Raw genomic sequence first — 24,251 nt, forward strand, 5'->3', positions numbered from 1 at the left:
TTTCCTCCTCTTTTAGTGACTGACTGTTTTCCTTGCATTTCTGCATTTATTTGGCCTTCAGTATATGGTTGTCCCTTGGTATCCACGGGGAAGTGGTTTGAAAATCCCCCATGAATACCAAAATCCACAAATGCTCATGACCTTATGTAAAATGTTGCAGTGTTTGCGTATAAGCTACTATGCACATCTTCCCATATACCTCAAATCATCTCCAGGTTACTTAAACTAACTAATACGAATTAAATGTTATGTAGAAAGTTTTAGATAGGATGCAAATGTTACATAAATTTCTGTCAGTGTGCAGCTCAAGTCTTGCTTTTCAGAACTTTCTGGGTTTTTTTCCTACATATTTTTGATTCACAACTGGTTCAATCTGGAGAAGTGAACTTTGTAGATAAAGAAGGCCACTGTGCTCCCATCTCTAACTCTTACTTTCTCAGCAAGCTGGATTTCCTTCAATTATATATTTCCAGATGATTTGAAAATGTTGTTCTTCTTTAGAGAATAATCAAATACAAACATATCTGACACAAAAAAGCATAGTAAGTTACCCAGGGCCAAGCAAGGAGTAGGTGAGAGTGTTGGGGTCTGAACCAGGCTTATGTGTATCCAATGTCCTTCAACTAGCTAAACCTTAGTAGAGTCAATACAGCACTCCTGGTTGAAGGGGTCATCTTCTAATAAATAAAATCTGTATGCTTGATGAAAATATTTATTTCAGAACTATATGAAAAAATTCCAAAATGGCATAAACTTTGCAGAGATCTTTTGAAAATATCCAATAAAATTGCCTTAATTTTTTTCCTTAAAAAAAAATAACTGAACAACACCCATCACAATGCATGGTCCTCCCATCCAAAATATAAAACTGCCTATTATCAAGTGACCCCACTACTCTATGTGTAAGACAATTGATTCTCTGATCCTTAGAGTTGGACAGAATTAAAAGAAAAAGCAGAATATATTAAGAGGTGGCAAGAATACACAGAACTATACAAAAAAGATCTTCATGACCCAGATAGTCATGATGATGTGATCACTCACCTAGAGCCAGAAATCCTAGAACATGAAGTCAACTGGGCCTTAGGAAGCATCACTACGAACAAAGCTAGTGGAGGTGATGGAATTCCACTTGAGCTATTTCAAATTCTAAAAGATGATGCTATGAAAGTGCTACACTCAATATACCAGCCAATTTGGAAAACTTCGCAGTGGTCACAGGACTGGAAAATGTCAGTTTTCATTCCAATCCCAAAGAAAGGCAACACCAAAGAATCAAACTACTGCGCAATTGCACTCGTCTCACACGCTAGCAAAGTAATGCTCAAAATTCTCCAAGCCAGGCTTCAACAGTACATGAACCATGACCTTCCAGATGTTCAAGCTGGATTTAGAAAAGGTAAAGGAACCAGAGATCAAATTGCCAATACCCAGTGGATCATCTAAAACGCAAGAGAGTTTTTTAAAAAAAAACATATACTTCTACTTTATTTATTGAGTATGCCAAAGCCTTTGACTGTGTGGGTCACAACAAACTGGAAAATTCTTCAAAAGATGGGAATACCAGACCACCTGACCTGCCTCCTGAGAAATCTGTATGTAGGTCAAGAAGGAACAGCTAGAACTGGACATGGAATGACAGACGGTTCCAAATCAGGAAAGGAGTAAGTCAAGGCTGTATATTGTCACCCTGCTTATTTAACATATATGCAGAGTACATCATGAGTAATGCTGGGCTGGATGAAGCACACCTGGAATCAAGATTGTGGGAGAAATATCAATAACCTCAGATATGCAGCTGACACCACACTTATGGCAGAAAGCAAAGAAAAACTAAAGAGCCCCTTGATGAAAGTGAAAAAGGAGAGTGAAAAAGTTGGCTTAGAACTCAACATTTAGAAAACTAAGGTCACGGAATTTGGTCCCATCACATGGCAAACAGATGGGGAAACAGTGGAAGCAGTGACCGACTTTATTTTCTTGGGCTCCAAAATCATTGCAGATGGTGACTGCAGCCATGAAATTAAAAGATGCTTGCTCCTTGGGAGAAAAGTTATGACCAACCTAGACAGATTATTAAAAAGCAGAGATATTACTTTGCCAACAAAAGTCCATCTATGGTTTTTCCAGTAGTCATGTATGTATGTGAGAGTTGGACTATAAAAAAAGCTGAGCACCAAAGAATTGATGCCTTTGAACTGTGGTGTTCGAAAAGACTCTTGAGAGACCCTTGGACAGCAAGGAGGTCCAACCAGTCCATCATAAAGGAAATCAGTCCTGAATATTCACTGAAAGGACTGATGCTGAAGCTGAAACTCCAATACTTTGGCCACCTGATGTGAAGAACTGACTCATTTGAAAAGACCCTGATGCTGGGAAAGATTGAAGGCAGGAGGAGAAGGGGACGACAGAGGAGGAGAAGGGGATGACAGAGGCTGGTGGCATCACCAACTCAACGGACATGAGTTTGAGTAAACTCTGGGAGTTGGTGATGGACAGGGAGGCCTGGTGAGCTGCAGTCCACTGGGTAGCAAAGAGTCGGACATGACTGAGCTACTGAACTGAAAAGAAAAAGGGAAAGCAGAAGGTAGGACAGGTAATAATTAGTTACATGAATGAAAGAAAATAATGATATATGTATTTTTTTAATATCTGTCCTAAGTAATGTGACTAATTTACCATTGAAATGGAAAAGAATCACTATAAAGTGGTAATTATACTCAGTCAATATGTATAAATAAAAATTCCCTTTATTTTTTTACAAATGAAAAGAAGATATATCTCCTCCTTCCATTAAGGCCTTTTTGTCTTACTTATTTCTGCAGACATGTCCACACAGTGTCATATATGTAGAGGGCAGAACAATGAAGCACTATCTGTCCTTCCTCAAGGTTCAACAAGTGTCACCCTAGGCCAATCACCACTGCTTTGGACACCAACAGCCTCACTCTGCCTCACCTTACTTGACGGCAATGCAACGCAGTATCATGAGCCATGCCTTTAGCCAAACTTGTAGTTATTTTATCCCGTGCCCTTCTCATCACCCTCTGCCTTCATTTGCTCCTAACTCCCAGATCTGTCTCTGCTCTTGTCTTTTTTTTTTTTTTTTTTAGTGTTATGGCTCTGGCATGGTGGCTCTGACAGAAAACAGATCAAAGGCTTGTGCTGTACACCACCAGCTCACAATGACGTGGCCTGCTCTGTTCTTAGGCTCTCACCACTGGCTCCACATGATGTCATAAATGGCTGGGGGTAAGACCCTGGTGTATGTGAGGATCAGTCTCCTGCTGCTCTGGTTGGAGGTGTTTCTATTCCTTTCCGGATCATCCTACATTGAGCACTCCCAACACCATGGTCTTCCAGAGGTGGTGGTACCCTTGAAGATAACATACACTGGCAGCGGCGTGAAGCCTCCTGGATGGCTCTCTTACAGCCTGCGTTTTGGAGGCCAGAGACACATTCTTCACGTGAAAGTCAACAAGCTTTTGTTCTCTAAACACCTACCAGTGTTCACCTACACAGACCAGCACGGGCTAACAGAGGACCAGCCTTTTGTCCAGAATGACTGCTACTATCAGGGTTACATAGAAGGGGATCCAGAATCCCTGGTTGCCCTCAGCACATGTTTGGGGGGCTTTCAAGGAACATTACAGATACATAATGTTGTTTATGAAATCAAGCCCAAAAGTCTTTCTACCTCATTTGAACATCTGCTGTACAAGATGGTAGATGATACCGAACTTCCACCCAAGAGATGTGGATTAACAGATGAAGAAATAACACGACAACTGAAATTTCTTCAAGAGAGTGTTAATTATACTTTGAAGCAAAGTGGGTATGTTGGCTGGTGGACTCACAGGCGTTTCCTTGAACTGGCAGTGCTGGTAGACCATGGTCGGTATCTTTATCACCAAAGTAATACCTCAAGTGTACAGTCTGAAGTATGCATGGTTGTCAATGGAATAGATAACTTTTTACAATCACTGGATGTTAATGTGGTTTTGGTTGGAATCGAGATCTGGTCTAAAGACAACCTCCTTCCTACAACAAACATAAGTATTCTCTTGGAAGAATTTTGCAAATGGAAGAAAAATAGTTTTAATACCCGCTTACCACATGATATTGCACATATTTTCATAAAGGAAAATTATGGTCGCCTTCTTGGCTTAGCCTATGTTGGAACTGTATGTAATCAACTTTATAACTGTGGGGTTGACAGCTTTCTGAATGACGAAGTGCAAGAGTTTGCATATATTGTATCACATGAGATTGGTCACAATCTGGGTATGCGACATGATGATAAAATATGTAAATGTGGAAGTAAAAAATGCATAATGTTTCCAAGTAAAACTGTGACAACTCGATTCAGCAACTGCAGTTATGCTTCATACTGGAACGTTGTTGGAAAAGTGAGCTGCATGCGCATTTCACCAAATCCAGAGAATATCTTCAGGCAGACACGCTGCGGGAACAGTGTGGTTGAAGAAGGAGAAGAGTGTGACTGTGGTTCCACATATACATGTGCAAAAGACCCCTGCTGTCAGTCAGACTGCACTCTGAGAGTTGGGGCTACTTGTGCTTTTGGCCTTTGCTGTGAGAACTGCACATTGATGCCATCAGGCACCGTGTGTAGGAAAGTAGAAAATGAATGTGATCTTCCAGAGTGGTGCAATGGGACATCCTATCAGTGTCCAGAAGATGTGTACATGCAGGATGGGACCTCCTGCACAGGCGGTGGTTACTGCTATGAGAAGAGATGCAATGAGCGCAATGAACAGTGTAGGAAAATTTTTGGCAAAGAGGCCAGGAATGCAAATGAGAATTGCTACAAGGAAGTAAATAGCCGAGGTGACCGTTTTGGTAACTGCGGTCTCACAGCCAGGTCATATATACCATGTGGAATCCCAGATATTCTGTGTGGGAGGGTTCAGTGTGAGAATGTGACAGAAATCCCCCTCCTGAGAGATCATTCTACTGTGCATTGGACTCGAATAAATGGAGTCAACTGCTGGGGTACAGACTACCATCTTGGGATGACCATACCTGATGTCGGTGAAGTGAAAGACGGTACAGAGTGTGGTGCAAATCATATCTGCATCGAAAGGAAGTGTACTTTTATGCCCAATTTCCAAAATGATTGTTCACCTGAGACCTGCAATATGAATGGAGTCTGCAACAACAGACAGCACTGCCACTGCAACTCCGAGTGGGACCCTCCCCACTGCCAGGAAAAAGGTATTGGAGGTAGTGTGGACAGTGGCCCACCGCCAGGCAGAGAAGAAGTGCAAGACCACCGCTACCTGCTGCTATTTCGCTTGACTCCTTTCTTTTTTATGTTATTTTGTTTGTTAATTTGGCTGTTTAAGAAACTAAAAGAATTAATTGGGCAAGAAGAGAAAAGTGCTCCAGCTGAACCTCAGTGAGAAGGACAATATGTTGAGACAATACTTAAGGCAAAAGTACCAAATGTTCTGATTTCACCTAAGGAAAAAGGGAAAACGTTGCAACTTCATCTTAGAAATAAAAGCCTAGATTTGTGATTAAAAAAAAAAAATTCAAAATCTTTGAAATTTCTCACTTTTTTGTTTTTAGTTTAGTAGACATGTTACAGAATGTGTCAGAGATCATAGAAAACCCGAGATATTTCAGTATTCTGGATCATAAATATTACCAATTAAACAATGAGTAAAAATATGCTAATTCCAGAATGTTTTGTTATTTTAAGCAATTTAATGGTTAATTTTTCATAAAATTATCTGTGTATTTCCTGAGCAAAAGCACAGTTCACACAGTGTGTATGTGTGTGTACTTTTAATTTGCTGTCTCTTAATTCTAAACATCCTTCTCCTTTGTACTCTGCTTTGTCACACAGTGAATGGAAACCTACGAATCTCATTTCTTTTTGCCAGTCCTCTTATTATTCATTTCTGCTAACAAAACTAGAGGGAGCCTGGGCAGACTGGACACCTGGGAAAATTTTCAGCGCAGTTCATGTCAGTGTTGTATCATTAATAGCTCTTTCTTTACAAGAAGGTAAATTTCAGTCTGTGTTTTATTACTATATACTCAAATATACATATACTGAGTTTTCATATCTATATATAATAGTACATTACATTATATTTATATATTAGTGATTCCTTAACAGACATTACTTTTCAGCTTCAGAGACACTGGCACGGCCACCAAGCATCTTACCTTTCTTTGTTTTCAGTCCCAGGTCCTTGAGTTATCAAATACCTGAGTCCTAGAGGGAGGCCTAGAACCATGGGCCCTATTCAAAACATGTAGGTTTATTAATACTACCTCTTCCCTTCAAGCCCCAGCCCAAGCAGTAACAGCTACATCTTCTTCTTCATAACTCATTGCTATCCCCATGGTGTGCATTCCTCTCTGAACTCTGAGTGATATAGTATGTGGCATAATGGATAACACAGAAAGGAGTCTGACATCAGAAGATTCAAAATATTCACACTACAGTGCTTACCATCTTGGGGACATAATTTAAACTTAGAATAACTTTAAAATCAGGAAAAAAAGAGGAAAATTATATGTGCCACTCAAACTTCATAACTTTCATTTCTAAAATGGATGAAGAACATGCTTGTAATTCTCTTTAGGATATGTAAGTCATAGCAACCATCTTTCCTCTAGAACAACCCTAGATAAAACCAACTGTATTTTAAGAACCAAATTTAAGGACATCGGAGAGCTGAAGCAACAACATAGAGTAAAAAAAACTAAAACTTCAGGCATCAAAAAGAATTTCTGAAAATTTGGACACTTGCTAGCTATGTTTTCCCCTGAGCACTTGCTGATACTGTATGTGATTTAAGCATTCGGTCTGGCCCAGTGAAAGGACGTCAGCTGAAGGAAGAAGCACCCAGTGCTCTTAGTTACTAGCCAGGGCTAGATTCACAAGTTAGACATTGAGGGGCCGCTAAATCATGATCATTTTTTCCCATGTCTCCACCACAGCTGACCTCCCTACTCATGCTGAGAGTCCATACAGACACCTGCCAAGCCCGCAGAGCAGTTGCACAACGGTTCTGGAGCAAGGGGCGGAGCTAGAGACAGGGGTGCAGTTCTTGGCTGTGAGAGACAAAAGGGGCTTGTGATCATGGCTGCATCTGAACAGAGACGGATGCTTACACAATCAATACACTGGGCCTCCATCTGTTCATGGGTCCTACTTGCTTCACATCCTCTTCCTTGTAGGCAAAGGTCCTGGGGCGATGCAGAGGGAGAGAAAAACACACACTTGATGGGAACAGAGCCAGATCAATTCTGGCTCTCAGGGCTTCTGCTCCTGAAACTTGCTATCAGACCCCCACCTCTGACAGGGTGTTGATGGCCACTAGGCAGAGATGAAGTCTTCCCTCTCACAAGGCACTGGCTCTAGCCCCTTCGTATGCAGCCCCATCACCCGCCAAGGCTGTAGTAACCAGGAAAGACATGTATCTACATCAAGTCTGTACTATCATCAAAGGTACTGGACACACACAGCCCATACAAGGAAGCTCACATGTAAGAACCTCAAAAGATAACTGTTTTACCTAAATTATTAGAGGCAGAGAAAGTTAGGCAAAGTGAAAAGGCAGAGAAACTACTCTCAACTGAAAAAATGAAACTACTCTCACTGAAAATAATGAAACAGAAATCAACAATTTATCAGATAAGGAATTCAAAATATTGGTGGTAAAAATGTTAACTGAATTAAGAAAAATGATTTAAGCAGTGCCTGTTTTAACAATGAACAAGAAGATATAAAAACTATGCGATCAGACATGGATAATTCAATTATTGAATTTTTTAAAAAATTGTATAAAGAATGAATAGCAGAATGAGTGGTGTTGTTATTCAACTAAGTTATGGCCAACTCTATGACACCATGAACTGCCCATGCCAGGCTCTTCCATCCTCCATGATCTCCTGAAGTTTACTCAAATTCAGATCCATTGAATCAGTGATGCTATCTAACCATCTCATCCTCTGCCACCCATTTCTCCTCCTGTTCTCAATCTTTCCCAGCATAAGGGTCTTTTCCAATGAGTTGACTCTTCGCATCAGGTGGCCAAAGTACTGGAGTTTCAGCTTCAGCATCTATTCTTCCCATGAATATTTAAAAGGTGCCTTTTATTCTCTTATGTCATGTAAGATCTCAAATAAAAATCTTTGCTCAGCAATCAAGTTACTTCCTATGGCTACTCCCTATGATAGGGCTGCTGCTACTAAGTCGCTTCGGTCCTGTCTGACTCTGTGTGACCCCATAGACGGCAGCCCACCAGGCTCCCCCGTCCCTGGGATTCTCCAGGCAAGCACACTGGAGTGGGTTGCCATTTCCTTCTCCAATGCATGAAAGTGAAAAGTGAAAGTCAAGTCGCTCAGTCGTGTCCAACTCTTAGTGACCCCATGGACTGCAGCCTACCAGGCTGCTCCATCCATGGGATTGTCCAGGCAAGAGTACTGGAGTGGGTCACCAGTGCCTTCTCCTATGATAGGGCTAAAGCTAGAAAAGACCATGTGTGTGTGCTCAGTTGTTTAGTCATGTCTGACTCTTTGTGAACCCATGTACAGTAGCCCGCCACTCTCCTCTGTCCACAGTATTTTCCATCAAGAATACTGGCATGGGTTGCCATTTTCCCCTCCAGTGTATCTTCTGACCCTGAGATCAAACCCAAATCTCCTGCATTGGCAGGTGGGTTCTTTACCACTGAGCTTCCTGGGAAGCCCCGTGGGTACTATTAATCCAATTCCAAGGAATTCAAGGCCTTAACAAGTTCTTGTTTATTTTCTGATGCACACATGATGACTGTTTCCCCAAATCCCTCCTGGAATCAAGCAGTCTTATTAATACAAGAGTGTTAAATTAACTGTAAAATGAAGGGAGAGAAAATAGGAGCAATCTATGCCACTACGATGCCATCACCACCCACACTCTACTTTCTTCATCTCTCTCTGCTTTGTAATCTCTTTGTGCCACTTCTTTACTGACAACAGTTCTTGCTAATGGATGAGGCACACTTATTTACACATGTGAAATGTCTCTAAGTTATCCTTGACCTTAGAGTGAAAGTCATAGATGGTTACTGATGCCTCAATCCTTGAGCAATGGTTTAAACCAGATCAAACGTATTTCTGGAACTTGAAGCAATTCAACTGTTTCATTATGAGGTTCTGTGCTGAAGAAATAATCTCAGATGAGGGAAACAGTATGGACAAAAGCACTGAAGTATGAATAAAAAACACGAAACACTTATACTACGTGCAGGGAATACATGGGATGGGAATAAGGTCTATAGTCAGGTTTATTCATACTGAGGAGTAATTAGAGTATGATGGAGAAGGCAAAGCCAGAATGTGGAAGACCTTTATCCAATTGCCATGGTCTTTAGAACTGGAGGAGCCTTGTTGCTAAGCACTTCAATCTGGAACATAAAGAATGAAGAGATGAAAGGGGAGAGATTTTTATTGTTCTTTGTCATGTGATGTTTCAATTTAAATCTTTGTTCACAGACCTTGGCGGCACAAACTATCACAAAGTTATAACTAGAAAATACCATGGTAACCATTAATTTTACCTGTGGTAAGTCTTTCAAGAATTTAACTGTGAAGGGAAAATTGCTAGAATTTGTGCATGCATGAATTCACAAACACACATGCATACAAACACAACATGATTCTTTGTGAATTTTTAGAAACTAGAGGGGTATCTATGACCCATATTATGTCCTATTCTGCTCTATTCTACTTGATTGAGAGTTGAAAAATAGTGTAAAAATGCATTTTTGCAATTTGGGAAATACTGAATTGAGCTGTAAATGAAAGGGAGGAAGCAGGTGATAATTATGATACCAAGATGACTGAATTTGATGAAGCTATGGAAAAGATGAAAAAAGGAATCTATGAGATAACGTGGCAGTGTAGGTTGAAGTGTGTGTGCTAGTATACGGCACTGTACCGCATTACTAGTGAAAGTGTTATATTCCCTCATGAGCAGGGCCCCCAGAGTCCCTGACTAGGACTATATAGTGACTATCATCCTTATTCTCATCCCATGTATTCCCATATGTAGAATGTAGAGGTGAAAATTGCAAGGATTCTACTCACAATTTAGAGGTTGGTATCATAAAAAAGATCCCATTTAAGGATTCCATTTAAGGATCTTCCTTCATTATGGAGCCTTGATATTTTGTGAAATATGCTCCTCTTTAGTACAAGAAAAGTACCCTAATACCCCAGGATCTCAGGTTACTTAAATGGTGAAAAAATAATAATAATCTAAAAAGTTAAGTCCCCCACCAACTAGCTGCAACAATAAAGAACAGAAGTATCAAATTCTGCATTAAACACACACAAAATAAAAATTTTGTGGCTTTATGGTTTAAAGTACCATTCTTTAAATTCAATAATAACTACTCGTGGAAATAAAGACAGTAGATTGCTAAGCTGAGGGTCGTAGGTGCTGAAGAGAAAATTTAGAAAGCTAGCGTGTTAAGAAACAACATTATTATATCCAGGCAGAAAAGAAAATTTAGAAAACTAGCAAGTTAAACAATATTACTATATGCAGGCAAAAAAAGCTCAATGTATTAAAAACAAAGTGTTGACGAAAGTATCAGTTCATTATTTCATCATTTTGACTGAAATATCAGGGATCTCAGGCTTCCCAGATGGCTCAGTGGTAAAGAATCCACCTACTAATGCAGGAGATGAAAGAGAATACAGGTTCAATCCCTGTTCAGGAAGATCCCCTGGAGTAGAAAATGGCAAGCCATTCCAATATTCTTGCCTGGGAAATCCCATGAACAGAGAAGCCTGGTGGGCTACAGTCCACAGATGGCAAAGAGCTGGACATGACTCAGCACATAGCACACACACCAGGTACCTCATGCCAATTTTAGCCTGCCTTTTACTCATTAATTACCACAAACATACTCTGTGATTTACTTCCTGATGAGTTCTGCAGTTTTTGGTAAGAGTGTGAAAGCAAGTGAAAACATCGGCACTAGTCTGGGTTGAGGATTTTACTCAACAGTGGTTGAACTGATGGGACCTAAAACAAGACTACAGTAGTAAAATGTCAAATAAAGGGCCCTGAAAAGGGGAGAAATGATGAAAAGTTATCTTCATCCTTTATAAATCTGAGGAGTGAATTTTTATTAGGAGTAAGGTTGTGGTTGCTGCTGCTGCTGCTGCTGCCAAGTCACCTCAGTCGTGTCCAACTCTGTGTGACCCCATAGACGGCAGCCCATTAGGCTCCCCCGTCCCCGGGATTCTCCAGGCAAGAACACTGGGGTGGGTTGCCATTTCCTTCTCCATGCATGAAAGTGAAAAGTGAAAGTGAAGTTGCTCAGTCGTGTTCGACTCAGTTTCATAATATGTAGAAGTTAGGGCAGTTAAGGTGATATTAAGATACAGGCCATGTCCTTAAGTCAATGTCTAAACATTGTTGAAAATTAGCTATGAAATTAACCTAGACGTTCACTCACTTGGTACCCAGAAGATAAGTGAAATTATTGGTGGATAATACCTTAGTAAATCAGATGCCCAGTTCTTTGAGGTTTGTGTAGGACTGATTTGAGAACTGGTTTAAGAGTAAGAATGTATTGTAAATGGTAGCTTAGTGAGGGGCTTCCCTGGTGGTTCAGACAGTAAAGAATTTGCCTGCAATGCGGGAGACCTGGGTTCAATCCCTGGGTTTGAAAGATCCCCTGAAGAGAGAGCCTGGCAACCTACTGCAGTATTCTTGTCTGGAGAATTCCATGGACAAGTGCCAGGTGGGCTACAGTCCATGGGGTCACAAAGAGTCAGACATAACTAGACGATCAAGCACAGCACAGCTTAATGAGATGGCTCGCTGTTTAGAGGTCTGGAAGTATGTTTGGTCATCAAAGCAAATGACTAACAAATGTCTAGTCTGTATGGCACATGGTGATTCTGAGAATGGAAATCTTCTCTGCTGGGCTACACATTGTCACCTTATCCTTTTGATTTAAAGGTTTAGCAGAATTAACTAGGAATAAGAGGCTTTCTGTGAAGAACTGTGAGCACACGGGACATTGTTTCTTCCTTTTATGAAATAAAAATTCCACAAATGACAGGAAAACGATTCCAGAGAAAGGAAGTCAAGGAACATAGAAACGAAATATTTTCTAATTAAGTAGAAATGACTACAGGACCTAGTAGATGGTAGGTCCTTCCTTAATCCCGCGTCTTTCATTTTTATACCTAGTGTGGGAAGTAGACTAGATCAACCTGAATTAGAATCCTCAGAGCTAGCTTTTCTGTGTTTTTTGCAACTAGGCCAAGGGTTCTGACTGTAAACAACAGAATTATTTTCATGACCTAATAAAGACAGTGGATACTTCACTAGGTAAGTTAAAGCAAGCATTTTAAATATAAAGTATTGAAAGCGCTTTTAAAAATTCCAAATGTGCTGTTTCCCCTAAAACCTCTGTTCAAATTAGAGCTCTAGACCAGTTAATAATCTTGATCTGTGTGTTCTTGTATGTTTTCTAAGTGTATACCATCATGTATGAACATTACATGTTTTTGAAATGCTTTATTCAAAGAAGAAGGGAGAACATCAGTATTGCCAGCCAGGCATGTTATCAGATTTCATGCTAACAAATATATGATAACACATTTGTATTATGGAGATCATCATAGATGGTTTTTTCATATGGTATATGTATTATCTGTTTTTATTATGAAATAATACATTGTGAGGTTGCACTCAGGAATTGATGACCTTAAAATCCTATAATGTGGAGACTTCGATGTCTTTGCCACTCTAAGACAATATTTCTTTACTCCAAGCTTTCTTCCTTCAAGGAGCCACTGATTTCCCTTTTACTTCTGAAGGTTATTTTGCATTCAGTACATTCCAATTTTCAGTTGCTACCCTCCCAGCTGCACTGATTTCCTTCCATTTTATAAGGGTACAGGTTTTTAAATGCTGTTCTTCTTAACAGTATAATAGAATATAAATACATTTGAGTTTCATCCATCAACAGCGCAACATATTCCCCCTCCCAAGGCCACCTTGGTCTACTGATCATTGAATTAGGTAGCATTACAGTAGATCCTCAAAGCTGTGAAAGTTAGCAATGTTGGACTTCTGCAATTTCATAGATTTAGGTGAAGAGAAATGCAGAGGGCTTAGGACAAATAATAACTTGTTACATGGAAATGCATTATATGGACAATGAGAAAAAATAATATCTGTGAATAATATTTATATATCTCCTGAGTATTATGATTAAATAATCCTCACTTGTAAGTAAAAGGAAGACCTATAGTTTATTATCATAACATCCAAATGTGTAACACAAGACTCCTTTATCAGAATATGATATTCATTCATCTTTCCAGTAAGACTCTTTTGTGTTATATATTGTGGAAATTTTGCACATATTAATAGACATAAAGAACTGTATCACGAATCACTATGTGCCCTTCCTCTAGATTCAACAAATGCCATTGTAGGCCAGTCATGATTCTTGTGTACTCACAGTCTCACTCTGCCTCACCGTAACTTAAGAGCATGTCAGGCATGTCTTAAGCCAAACTCTCATTCATCCTAACCTGTACCCTTCCTTTTTCCTCTATCTTGGTTTGCTCATAACTCCCACCCAGTCCCTGTTCTACTCATTTGTTTTTCTTTTAGTGCTTCTGCTTTGACCGCATGACTTTGCCAGTGAACAAACTAAAGGTTAACATTGAATACATCAGCTCAGATGGAGGAGACCGAACCTTGATGTATCCTGTCCTGCCCTCTTTTTCTACCAATGGCTAAATATGATGGCTCCGCAATAGGTGTTGGTGAGTTCCTGGTGTATATGAAGGTTACTCTCCTGCTTCTCTGGCTGAAAGTGTTCCTCTTCCTTCCTGAATGGCCCCAGGTTGGGCACTCCCAAAGACTTGGCCCCCCAGAAGTGGTGATTCCCCTGAGGGTTACACCCACTGGCAGAGGCATGAAGCTTCAAGGCTGGTTCTGTTACAAACTGCATTTTGGGGGCCAGAGACATGTTGTTCATATAAAGGTCAAGAAGAATTTTTTGTCCAAAAACTTCCCAGTGTTCACCTATGCAGACACGGGTGTTCTCCTGGAAGACCAACCTTTTGTCCAGGATGACTGTTATTACCGTGGTTACGTGGAAGGGGACCCAGAGTCTCTGGTTTCCCTCAATAACTGCTTCGGGGGCTTTCAGGGAATATTACAGACAAATGACATTGTTTATGAAATTGAACCCAAAAGGTTTTCTACTGCATTTGAGCATCTAATATATAAGCTAGACAATGAGGAGACTAATTTTTCATATTTTAGATGCGGGTTAGCAGATGAAAAAATTGCAGGCCAATTGAAGTTTCAAGAAAGCATTAATTCCACTTTGATGCAAAGTGGCTATACAGGCTGGTGGACCCACAGCTATTTTCTTGAAGTTGCAGTGGTCATAGATCACACTCGATATCTTCATCATGAAAGTAATACTTCGCTTGCGCAGAAGGAAGTGTTCCTTGTTTTAAATGGAGTAAGTGACCTTATGAAAGCACTGGATCTGGAGGTACTTTTCAAGGGAATGGAGATATGGACTGAAAAAAGCCTTATTGCCGTAGAAAGTGTTAACAAGGCCTTGGACGACTTTTGCAAATGGAAGCAAAAGGGCTTCCATAACCGTGTGCGCCATGATCTGGCGCATGTTTTTGTGAAAAAGAATTATGGTGAAACTCTTGGCTTGGCCTTTGTTGGAACAGTGTGTTCAGGTCGTTATGGCTGTGGAATTGAGACTTTCCACAATCAAAGAATTTTCACTTTATCTTATATTGTGACTCATGAGATGGGTCATAATTTGGGTATGAATCATGATAATATCAAAATATGTGAATGTGGAGCAGCAAGGTGCATATTGTTTCCATATGTAGCATTAACAACTAAATTCAGCAACTGCAGCTATGCTGATTATTGGAACCTCGGTCATAGAAGACATTGTTTGTACACAGCACCAGATCCACTTACAGTCATCAGGGAGACACGCTGCGGAAACAGTGTGGTTGAAGAAGGAGAAGAGTGTGACTGTGGACCCTTAAAGAAGTGTAACACTGATCCCTGTTGTCAGTTAAACTGCACTATGACAGCTGGTGTAAACTGTGCTTTGGGGCTTTGTTGCCATAACTGCACATTCATGCCACCGGGCACTGTGTGTAGGAAAGTAGAAAATGAATGTGATCTTCCAGAGTGGTGCAATGGGACATCCTATCAGTGTCCAGAAGATGTGTACATGCAGGATGGGACCTCCTGCACAGGCGGTGGTCACTGCTATGAAAAGAGATGCAATGAGCGCAATGAACAGTGTAGGAAAATCTTTGGCAAAGAGGCCAAGAATGCAAACGTGAGTTGCTACAGGGCAGTGAATACCCGAGGTGACCGTTTCGGTAACTGTGGTATCACAGCCACCTCATACGTAAAATGCAACATGTCAGACAGCCTGTGTGGGAGGATTCAGTGTGAGAACGTGAAAGAAATTCCTCTAGTGAGCAATCATACTACTCTGCATTGGACTAAATTCAATAATAACACTTGCTGGGGTATAGACTACCACCGTGGGATAAGAACAGCTGATATTGGTGAAGTGAAAGATGGTACCATGTGTGGTCCCCGAAACATCTGCATCAGAAGGAAGTGTGTCTCTTCTTCCACCATTCCACATTTTTGCTCACCTCAGCTCTGCTCTTTGAGGGGAATCTGCAACAACAGACATCACTGCCACTGCAACGCCGAGTGGGACCCTCCTACCTGCCAGCAAAAAGGCAGAGGGGGCAGTGTGGACAGTGGCCCACCCCCTGCCTCCCAGACAGAAGAAAGGGTGGAAAAGAGTAACCCGCTGCCATATTTACTGATTCCTTGTTTGTTTCTACTACCATGTCTGTTGCTTTTGCTTTTGCTTTTCATGAGATGGAAAAAAACAGATGATAAAGCAGAGAAGCCTGCTCCACCTAAAACTACGTAAAAAATAGACATGTGTTACGGTTTCACTTAGGATGTAAGCACAGAATATTCTAACTTTACCTAAGGAAGAAACACAGAATGTGCCCACTGAAAAAACAACAAAGAAGGAAAAACCAATAGCTCCTATTTCAAGAGACTACCAAAGCCTAATGATCTTTCCCAAGTATTAAACTGTAATCTCCTGGAAGTAACAATGATATAACATTTGTCCTAGATCATTGGCGGAAAATTCCAACTTTTTCTAATCATTTGGGACCATAAACAACCAGTAAACAAAATTTGCTAATCCCTAGCCTATTTCTACTTTCCATTATTTTAAGCGATTTTATGTGGTCAGTTTTTATGGAATTATTCTCTGTGTGTGTCTTAAGCAGAGACAGTCGGTGGATGGTGTTCGTGTGTGTGCCTGATTTACTGTTCCTCTATCCCACATGCCCTTCCTCTTTGTACTCTGGCCTTGTCGCACAAGGACTGGTAACCTACAAATTATATGTCTTATATGCCAATCCTCTCCTGTTCCTTTCTGCCAATGGCAGGAACTAGAGAAAGATTTGAAACCCGGGGAAAATGTGATTTGTGTTCATGTCAGAATTGCCTCATTAACAGCTTTTGCCTTAGCATCAACCATAATTTCTGCTATATACATATTTGGTTACACTCAGAACCAGCAAGATAGAAGTCTCAGACACACTGGCACTGCTACCAAGCATTGTAGCCTCACAGTTTTGAGTCCCAGGTCTAAATCTTCACCAAATCCCTGAGTTTCCTGTACCAGGTAGGCTAACCCTTTCCTCGGGAATCACATACTAGACCCACAGGACCTACTGCAAAGATTCCAAGAAGACTACCTCTTCCCTTTGATTTTAAAAGGGAGTGTAATTTTATTTTTAATTTTGGCTATTCTACTTCAGTTTAAGATTCTCCATTTGGTCTGAAATATTCATTTTTATTCTATGCCTTCACTGATATTCAGAGTGGCCTTTTCTACAGCTCGTATTTGGTCAAAATGTGCTTGACTCCCAGTAGCCAATGAGAGTTTCACCCTTTTTTAATAAATTTCATTGTGGCCTGGAAATGTTTCAAGTCTGCCCATACCATACTCCCATTGTTCTAAGTGGATAGTTACTCCTTAGCACATGTGCACAGCCTTCTAGACACACGCTGATGACTCTGATCCCACGAGGAATTTTCTTAGCTGTGCCCTACATTGGTCTCATTGTTACATTTCTGAGGGACTGTTATTATGTTTGTTGCTGTTAGATTCATAAAGCTGACAGTCCACTTTCAAGTGCTGGACACCAAAACCTCCACTATTTGAAACAATGAAAGAAAGTTGAAAGTGTTAGTTGCTCAGTCATGTCCGACTCTTTGGGACCCCATGGACTGTAGCCTGCCACACTGCTCTGTCCATGGGATTTCCCAGGCAAGAATGCTGGAGTGGGTAGCCATTTACTTCAGGGGATCTTCCTGACCCAGGGATTGAACTTGGATTTCCTGCATTGCAGGTAGATTCTTTACCCTCTGAGCCACCATAGCAAATATTTAAACATATGAAAAAATTACTAAGAAACATACATAGGATGTGTCATTTTAAGTAAAACTATAAATGAATAATATCAATTTATAAAAAGTAAACATCTGATTAACAAAATGAAATTAATAACAAATGTATAATTTTTTCTACATTTTACCCACAGACAGTAGTCCTCAAAGGTAAGCTGCTGAGTGTTAAACCTTAAGGAACAGATCTCAGTTATTCACAAGCAGAAATTACTTTATAGGATAAAACTAAAGGATAAGGTATTTCATTAATAATATGCATCCAGTAAAAATCTGGACAAAAACAATACAAGAAGGAAATACTGACTTCATGTACAGAGACTGAGCAAAAATAACAAATAACAAGTATATCAAATTCAGCAAAAATGAGGAAATAACATCTTAAGCAGAAGGAAGAAAATAACATTTTCATAAAGTAGGGTTTTTTTTAAAGGCAAGCATAGTTTATATAATTTCTTACTGGATATTAAAAAAACAAAACATATGCTCATCACAGCACATACAAAAAAAAGCGTTAAATAACATTTCAACTCTTCTGACAATGAAAAGTATTTCATAGCCAAGTAGGAATAAAAGCAAGCTTTCCTGACCTAATAATAAATATCATTGAAAATTAATCATTGAACATTCTTTAAAATGAAGTTCACAGTGAAAAGGAATACATGAATGTTGTTTTTCGTCACCACTTACGTTAACTTGCAAATTGTTATTGAGGTATAGTTGATTTACAATCTGTTAGTTTCAGCTGTACAGCAACGTGAATGTCACTATTCATATTAACTTTTTATTTCAGGACCCAGAAAAATTAGATTGAGAATTAAAAACTATGGAACTGAAAAATAAACATAAAAACTGTCATTAAGTGTAGCTTACATGAATTTCTACATATAAAATTCTACTATAAAAGTTCTAAAAGCTAAGAAAAAAAGTTTAGAAAATACAAAATATTTTAATCAATAAGTAAAGGATTCTTACAGGTCAATACAAATAACAGTTGTCATATATATTAAAAATCAGTGAATAGAGAAAACAATGTCGTAAAATGTAAACATTTAATAGAAATATAGGAGATGTATACATTTTCTGATAAGTTGAACTAATTTCATCATTTTTAAAGGAATTATTCCTACTGAGTTGAACGATTCTATGAAGGCCTACAAGACCTTTTAGAACTAACACCCAAAAAAGATGTCCTTTTCATTATAGGGGACTGGAATGCAAAAGTAGAAAGTCAAGAAATGCCTGGAGTAACAGGCAAATTTGGCCCTGGAGTACGAAATGAAGCAGGGCAAAAGCTAATAGAGTTTTGCCAAGAGAATGCACTGGTCATAGCAAACACACTCTTCCAGCAACACAAGAGAAGACTCTACACATGGACATCACCAGATGATCAACACAGAAATCAGACTGATTATATTCTTTGCAACCAAAGATGGAGAAGCTCTATACAGTCAACAAAAACAAGACCGGGAGCTGACTGTGGCTCAGATCATGAACTCCTTATTGCCAAATTCAGACTTAAATTGAAGAAAGTAGGAAAAATCACTAGACCATTCAGGTATGACCTAAATGAAATCCCTTATTTTACAGTGAAAATGAGAAACAGATTTAAGGGACTAAATCTGATAGAGTGCCTGATGAACTATGGACAGAGGTTCATGACATTGTACAGGAGACAGGGATCAAGACCATCCTCATGGAAAAGAAATGCAAAAAAGCAAAATGGCTGTCTGAGGAGGCCTTACAAATAGCTGTGAAAAGAAGAGAAGTGAAAAGCAAAGGAGAAAAGGAAAGATACAAGCATCTGAATGCAGAGTTCCAAAGAATAGCAAGGAGAGATAAGAAAGCCTTCCTCAGCGATCAGTGCAAAGAAACAGAGCAAAACAACAGAATGGGAAAGACTAGAGATCTCGTCAAGAAAATTAGAGATACCAAGGGAACATTTCATGCAAAGATGAGCTCGATAAAGGACAGAAATGGTCTGGACCTAACAGAAGCAGAAGATATTAAGAAGAGGTGGCAAGAATACACAGAAGAACTGCACAAAAAAGATCTTTATGACCCAGATAATCATGATGGTGTGATCACTCACCTAGAGCCAGACATCCTGGAATGTGAAGTCAAGTGGGCCTTAGAAAGCATCACTAGGAACAAAGCTAGTGGAGGTGATGGAATTCCAGTAGAGCTATTTCAAATCCTGAAAGATGATGCTGTGAAAGTGCTGCATTCAATATGTCACCAAATTTGGAAAACTCAGTAGTGGCCACAGGACTGGAAAAGGTCAATTTTCATTCCCATAGCAAAGAAAGGCAATACCAAAGAATGCTCAAACTATCATACAATTGCACTCATCTCACATGCTACTAAAGTAATGCTCAAAATTCTCCAAGCCAGGCTTTAACAATACATGAACCATGAACTTCCTGATGTTCAAGCTGGCTTTAGAAAAGGCAGAGGAACCAGAGATCAAATTGCCAACATCCCCTGGATCATCGAGAAAGGAAGAGAGTCCCAGAAAAGCATCTATTTCTGCTTTATTGACTATGCCAAAGCCTTTGATTGTGTGGATCACAAGAAACTGTGGAAAATTCTGAAAGAGATGGGAATACCAGAGCACCTGACCTGCCTCTTGAGAAACCTATATGCAGGTCAGGAAGCAACAGTTAGAACTGGACATGGAACAGACTGGTTCCAAATAGGAAATGAGTACGTCAAGGCTGTATATTGTCCCCCTGCTTATTTAACTTCTATGCAGAGTACATCATGAGAAACGCTGGACTGGAAGAAGCACAAGCTGAAATCAAGATTGCCAGGAGAAATATCAATAACCTCAGATATGCAGATAACAACCACCCTTCTGGCAGAAAGTGAAGAGGAACTAAAAAGCCTCTTGATGAAAGTGAAAGAGGAGAGTGAAAAAGTTGGCTTAAAGCTCAGCATTCAGAAAACGAAGATCATGGCATCTGGTCCCATCACTTCATGGGAAATAGATGGGGAAACAGTGGAAACAGTGTCAGACTTTATTTTGCGGGGCTCCAAAATCACTGCAGATGGTGACTGCAGCCATGAAATTAAAAGACGCTTACTCCTTGGAAGAAAAGTTATGACCAACCGAGACAGCATATTCAAAAACAGAGATATTACTTTGCCAGCAAAGGTCCATCTAGTCAAGGCTGTGGTTTTTCCAGTAGTCATGTACGGATGTGAGAGTTGGACTGTGAGTAAAGCTGAGCGCCGAAGTATTGATGCTTTTGAAGTGTGGTGTTGGAGAAGACTCTTGAGAGTCCCTTGGACTGCAAGGAGATCCAACAAGTCCATTCTGAAGGAGATCAACCCTGAGTGTTCTTTGGAAAGACTGATGCTGAAGTTGCAACCCAATTCTTTGGCCACCTCATGCAAAGAGTTGACTCATTGGAAAAGACCCTGATGCTGGGAGGGATTGGGGGTAGGAGGAGAAGGGGACGACAGAGGATGAGATGGCTGGATGGCATCACCATTTCACAAAGAGTCGGACACGACTGAGTGACGGAACTGAACTGAACTGATTCCTACTGAGATTTCAAGTAATTATTTGACCAGGGAAATAAGCAACCTAAAATTATGTTTACTGGAAACAATCACAAGAAGTAATTATAATTTGGAGTGATGTTCAAATAATTTATTTGCGTCAGCCTGGCTTCCACTGCAAAATAGAAAAACTCCTCCACTACATTAAAAAGGAAGATTTAATACTGGGAATTGGTTGAGTATAAAATTCACACTAAAGGCTAGAGAAAGAGACTCTAAGCTTGAGTCTGAAAGGACTCATAGACCAAAATCATAAAGCTGGGTCCTCCTGAGAAACAGAACCAAGAGGTAATACAAATATGAGTGAACCAGAAAAGAAATGAATGGTCCTCTTGAGACAGAGACAATAAGTGGAATACCTGAACTTTTTTTTATTTTTGAGGTAGGCCTACCTTCAGAGTGAAGTGAAGCAACAGCTCTCCTCAGAACTTGGCCCACCGGTTTCCCACAGGAAGTTACACTTTCTGCTCTCCATTTCATGCGTTCCTTGATGACAGAGCTCAGAATTGGTCACCAGAGTATGGAGGCTGAGAGGCCCCAAAATCTGTAGTCAGCAAACTGGAAAACCAAAAAGTAAGTGGAAGAGCTGTAGGCAGGGGTAACTTCCAGTTAGGAACCCAACTGGCAGTTCCATGAGGAAGGAAGGTGGCTTCAGAAAGAAATATCAAATATCCCATCTGCCTGTTGTCTCTATCTTTGAATACTGTTCATTCCTTTTCTAAGTCACTTATAATCTCACCTTGATAGTCTGTGTTCTAAGTACCAAATTATAAAGTTCACCAACACCAATTTGCCATATCCCAAAGTAAGAGAGAAAAGCAAGGAGGAAAAAATTATAATGCTGCTTAACTTATAATATATACAAGGATATATAAAATAGATGCTATGTATGTGTATTAGGATGACAGAGATTCCGTTTCCATTTCTTGTTCTCTTTGCCCTCAGCTGATGTCTCTTTTGGCCAGGACCTCTACATGATGGGGTGACTCACTCAGAACTTTTTAAAAAGCCACTTTCTGCCTGATGAAACAGTAGAATTAATCTTATTGCGTATTTCTCCCTGTGTTACTGAACAACGCAAGTCCAAGTGTCCAACACACAGTGAGGCCAAACAATGCTAAAACACTGGAGTTTGGAAGAGAGAAAGGTTTATTACAGGGCCATGTAAACAGATGAGTGGCTCACGCTCTACAAACCCCCCAAATTACTGAAAGCTCTCATCAAAGTCCTTTTGAAAACAAAAAAAGGTGAGGGAGGGATGAGGTTAGTTGTTGCAAATCTCCTGGCTTAGACCCTTTGTTCTTGAGGTCAGGTCATAGCCAGGTGATGATGTTTCTGTAAATCTCTACCAAATAAATCTTGTTCTCTGACTTGACAAGAAAGGGCAAGGTCCCAGGGTACAACTTTCACCCTCCAAGGTCCTGATCTTGGCTAAGAGGAGACAGAGCTCAGTTGGCAGCTCCCTCAGGGCTGGGTCCCCAGACTCCACACAGCTGTCTTCTCTAAAGAAGCCAGGGGCCCAACGTAGCTGGCTCTCAGGCTTCTCATGACACCCAAAGTGGGAGACTAGGTCCCACAGACGGCGACCCAGCAGACTGCCACTTCTATTAGGTTGCAGAGAGCAGAATGGGAGAGAGGTTCACTGCTGCCCCAAGGCCTGGGCTGAGGCTAGTGGGTGACTTTGGTGAGGGCTCTGAAGCCCTGCAGGACACAGCCCCAAACATGTTCTCTAGGGCCCCCAGCTCATCTGCTGGCTCAAGGCTGGGTGACCTGAAGGGCCTGGAAGGGAAGGCCAGGATTCACCTCTTACCTCATTCCCCACCTCACGACCACCACTCCGCTGTTGTCTGAATCCCCTCACTAACTGTGGTTTCTTAACAGTTGGTTGCCTTGGGCAGGGCCCACTGCTGCACTGCCCAATGGCTGAGCAGGATCCACTGCCTGGTAACAGGGTGCAGAGTAATGATGCGCAGCAATGACTGCCGTGCTAAAGGCCGAGCTCACTGTGCTCTGGTACACTTCAGTACACATCTTTTTATTATTATAAGTGATAAAATGGGGAGCTCATGTAAAGCATTTTTGGTGAACACTGAGATATGGAGATTGTCTTAAACAAGAACTAAACTAGCTACGTTTACAGAATTCAATTTTTACTAGAAAGAACAACCAATTAACAATAGTTATTCAGTTCTAGTTATCTGAAGGGTATTTTCTTTTAAAATGAACAAAGCCTATTGTGACAGCAACTGACAGTTATTTTTGTTAATGATACATTTAAGCTTTCAAATAGTAGAATTTTGAAAAATTTGGAACCACCACATTTTCTAACAATGTCTTTCCTGATGAGATTAGCTGTGACTTTTTTAAATTTTTTTTCTTCTTTTATTGAAATGTATCAAATGTGGAAGCTTTTTGTTACTTAGTAATTTTCCAAAGTGGTAAAATATTCATCCAAAAAGTAAGACATGCCAATAAATTTTAAATGTAACTGGATAAAATTATTATTGATATGCTTTCAGTTTCATTGACTGCAGCTAACATTTAAGAAATTACCATTTGTTGAGTTTTGAAATAGTACTTGATGAAAATATCCATAATTATCCAAAAATATTGATACTCCTCTCTTTTCCAAAAGCGTTTTTATTTCTATGAGGCTAGATTTTGTTCATATACTTTAAGCAGTAAATCACATGACAAAAAATTAAATTCAAACATCAGATATAAGAATCCATTCAACATCTCTTTTATTAAACCTGACATTAAAAACTGTCACTTTACTCTTTACATTTTTGCTTTGGAAAATATGTTCTTCATTAAGTATATTAACATGTAATGTTTTATTACTATCACTTAAAATTAGCTAATACATGCTTTTTAATTCCTTCCTTTTAATTTTAATACAGTGAATATAAACATGTATACCCAGTGTTCTCAAATACTTTAATTTCATATTATTTAATATAACTTAATGAATTTATCAGTAAGGATTCCATTCAGCTATAAATAATACAGAGATGAAAATAGGGAGTGAAACAAGACATAAGTTAAATTTTTCTTTCATAAAATATTGGGGATTAAGCAATTGAGAGTTAGAATAAAGTACCCAAAATAT

At 39.8% G+C, this 24,251-nt stretch overlaps 2 protein-coding genes across 2 annotated transcripts; both read left to right on the forward strand.

Moving 5' to 3' along the window:
- The first annotated feature begins 3,242 nt into the window (after nt 1-3,242).
- Nucleotides 3,243-5,423, forward strand: LOC138081245 (disintegrin and metalloproteinase domain-containing protein 20-like). Its single transcript, XM_068974369.1, has one exon. The coding sequence runs from the start codon at nt 3,243-3,245 to the stop codon at nt 5,421-5,423; it is 2,181 nt and encodes a 726-aa protein (XP_068830470.1).
- Nucleotides 5,424-13,793: 8,370 nt separating this feature from the next.
- Nucleotides 13,794-16,013, forward strand: LOC138081246 (disintegrin and metalloproteinase domain-containing protein 20-like). Its single transcript, XM_068974370.1, has one exon. It carries the CDS (start codon nt 13,794-13,796, stop codon nt 16,011-16,013), a length of 2,220 nt encoding a protein of 739 aa, XP_068830471.1.
- The last annotated feature ends 8,238 nt before the right edge of the window (nt 16,014-24,251 follow it).

The sequence above is a fragment of the Capricornis sumatraensis genome, chromosome 6 (genome assembly GCF_032405125.1).
Source record: "Capricornis sumatraensis isolate serow.1 chromosome 6, serow.2, whole genome shotgun sequence".
NCBI classification, from domain to species: Eukaryota; Metazoa; Chordata; class Mammalia; order Artiodactyla; family Bovidae; genus Capricornis; species Capricornis sumatraensis.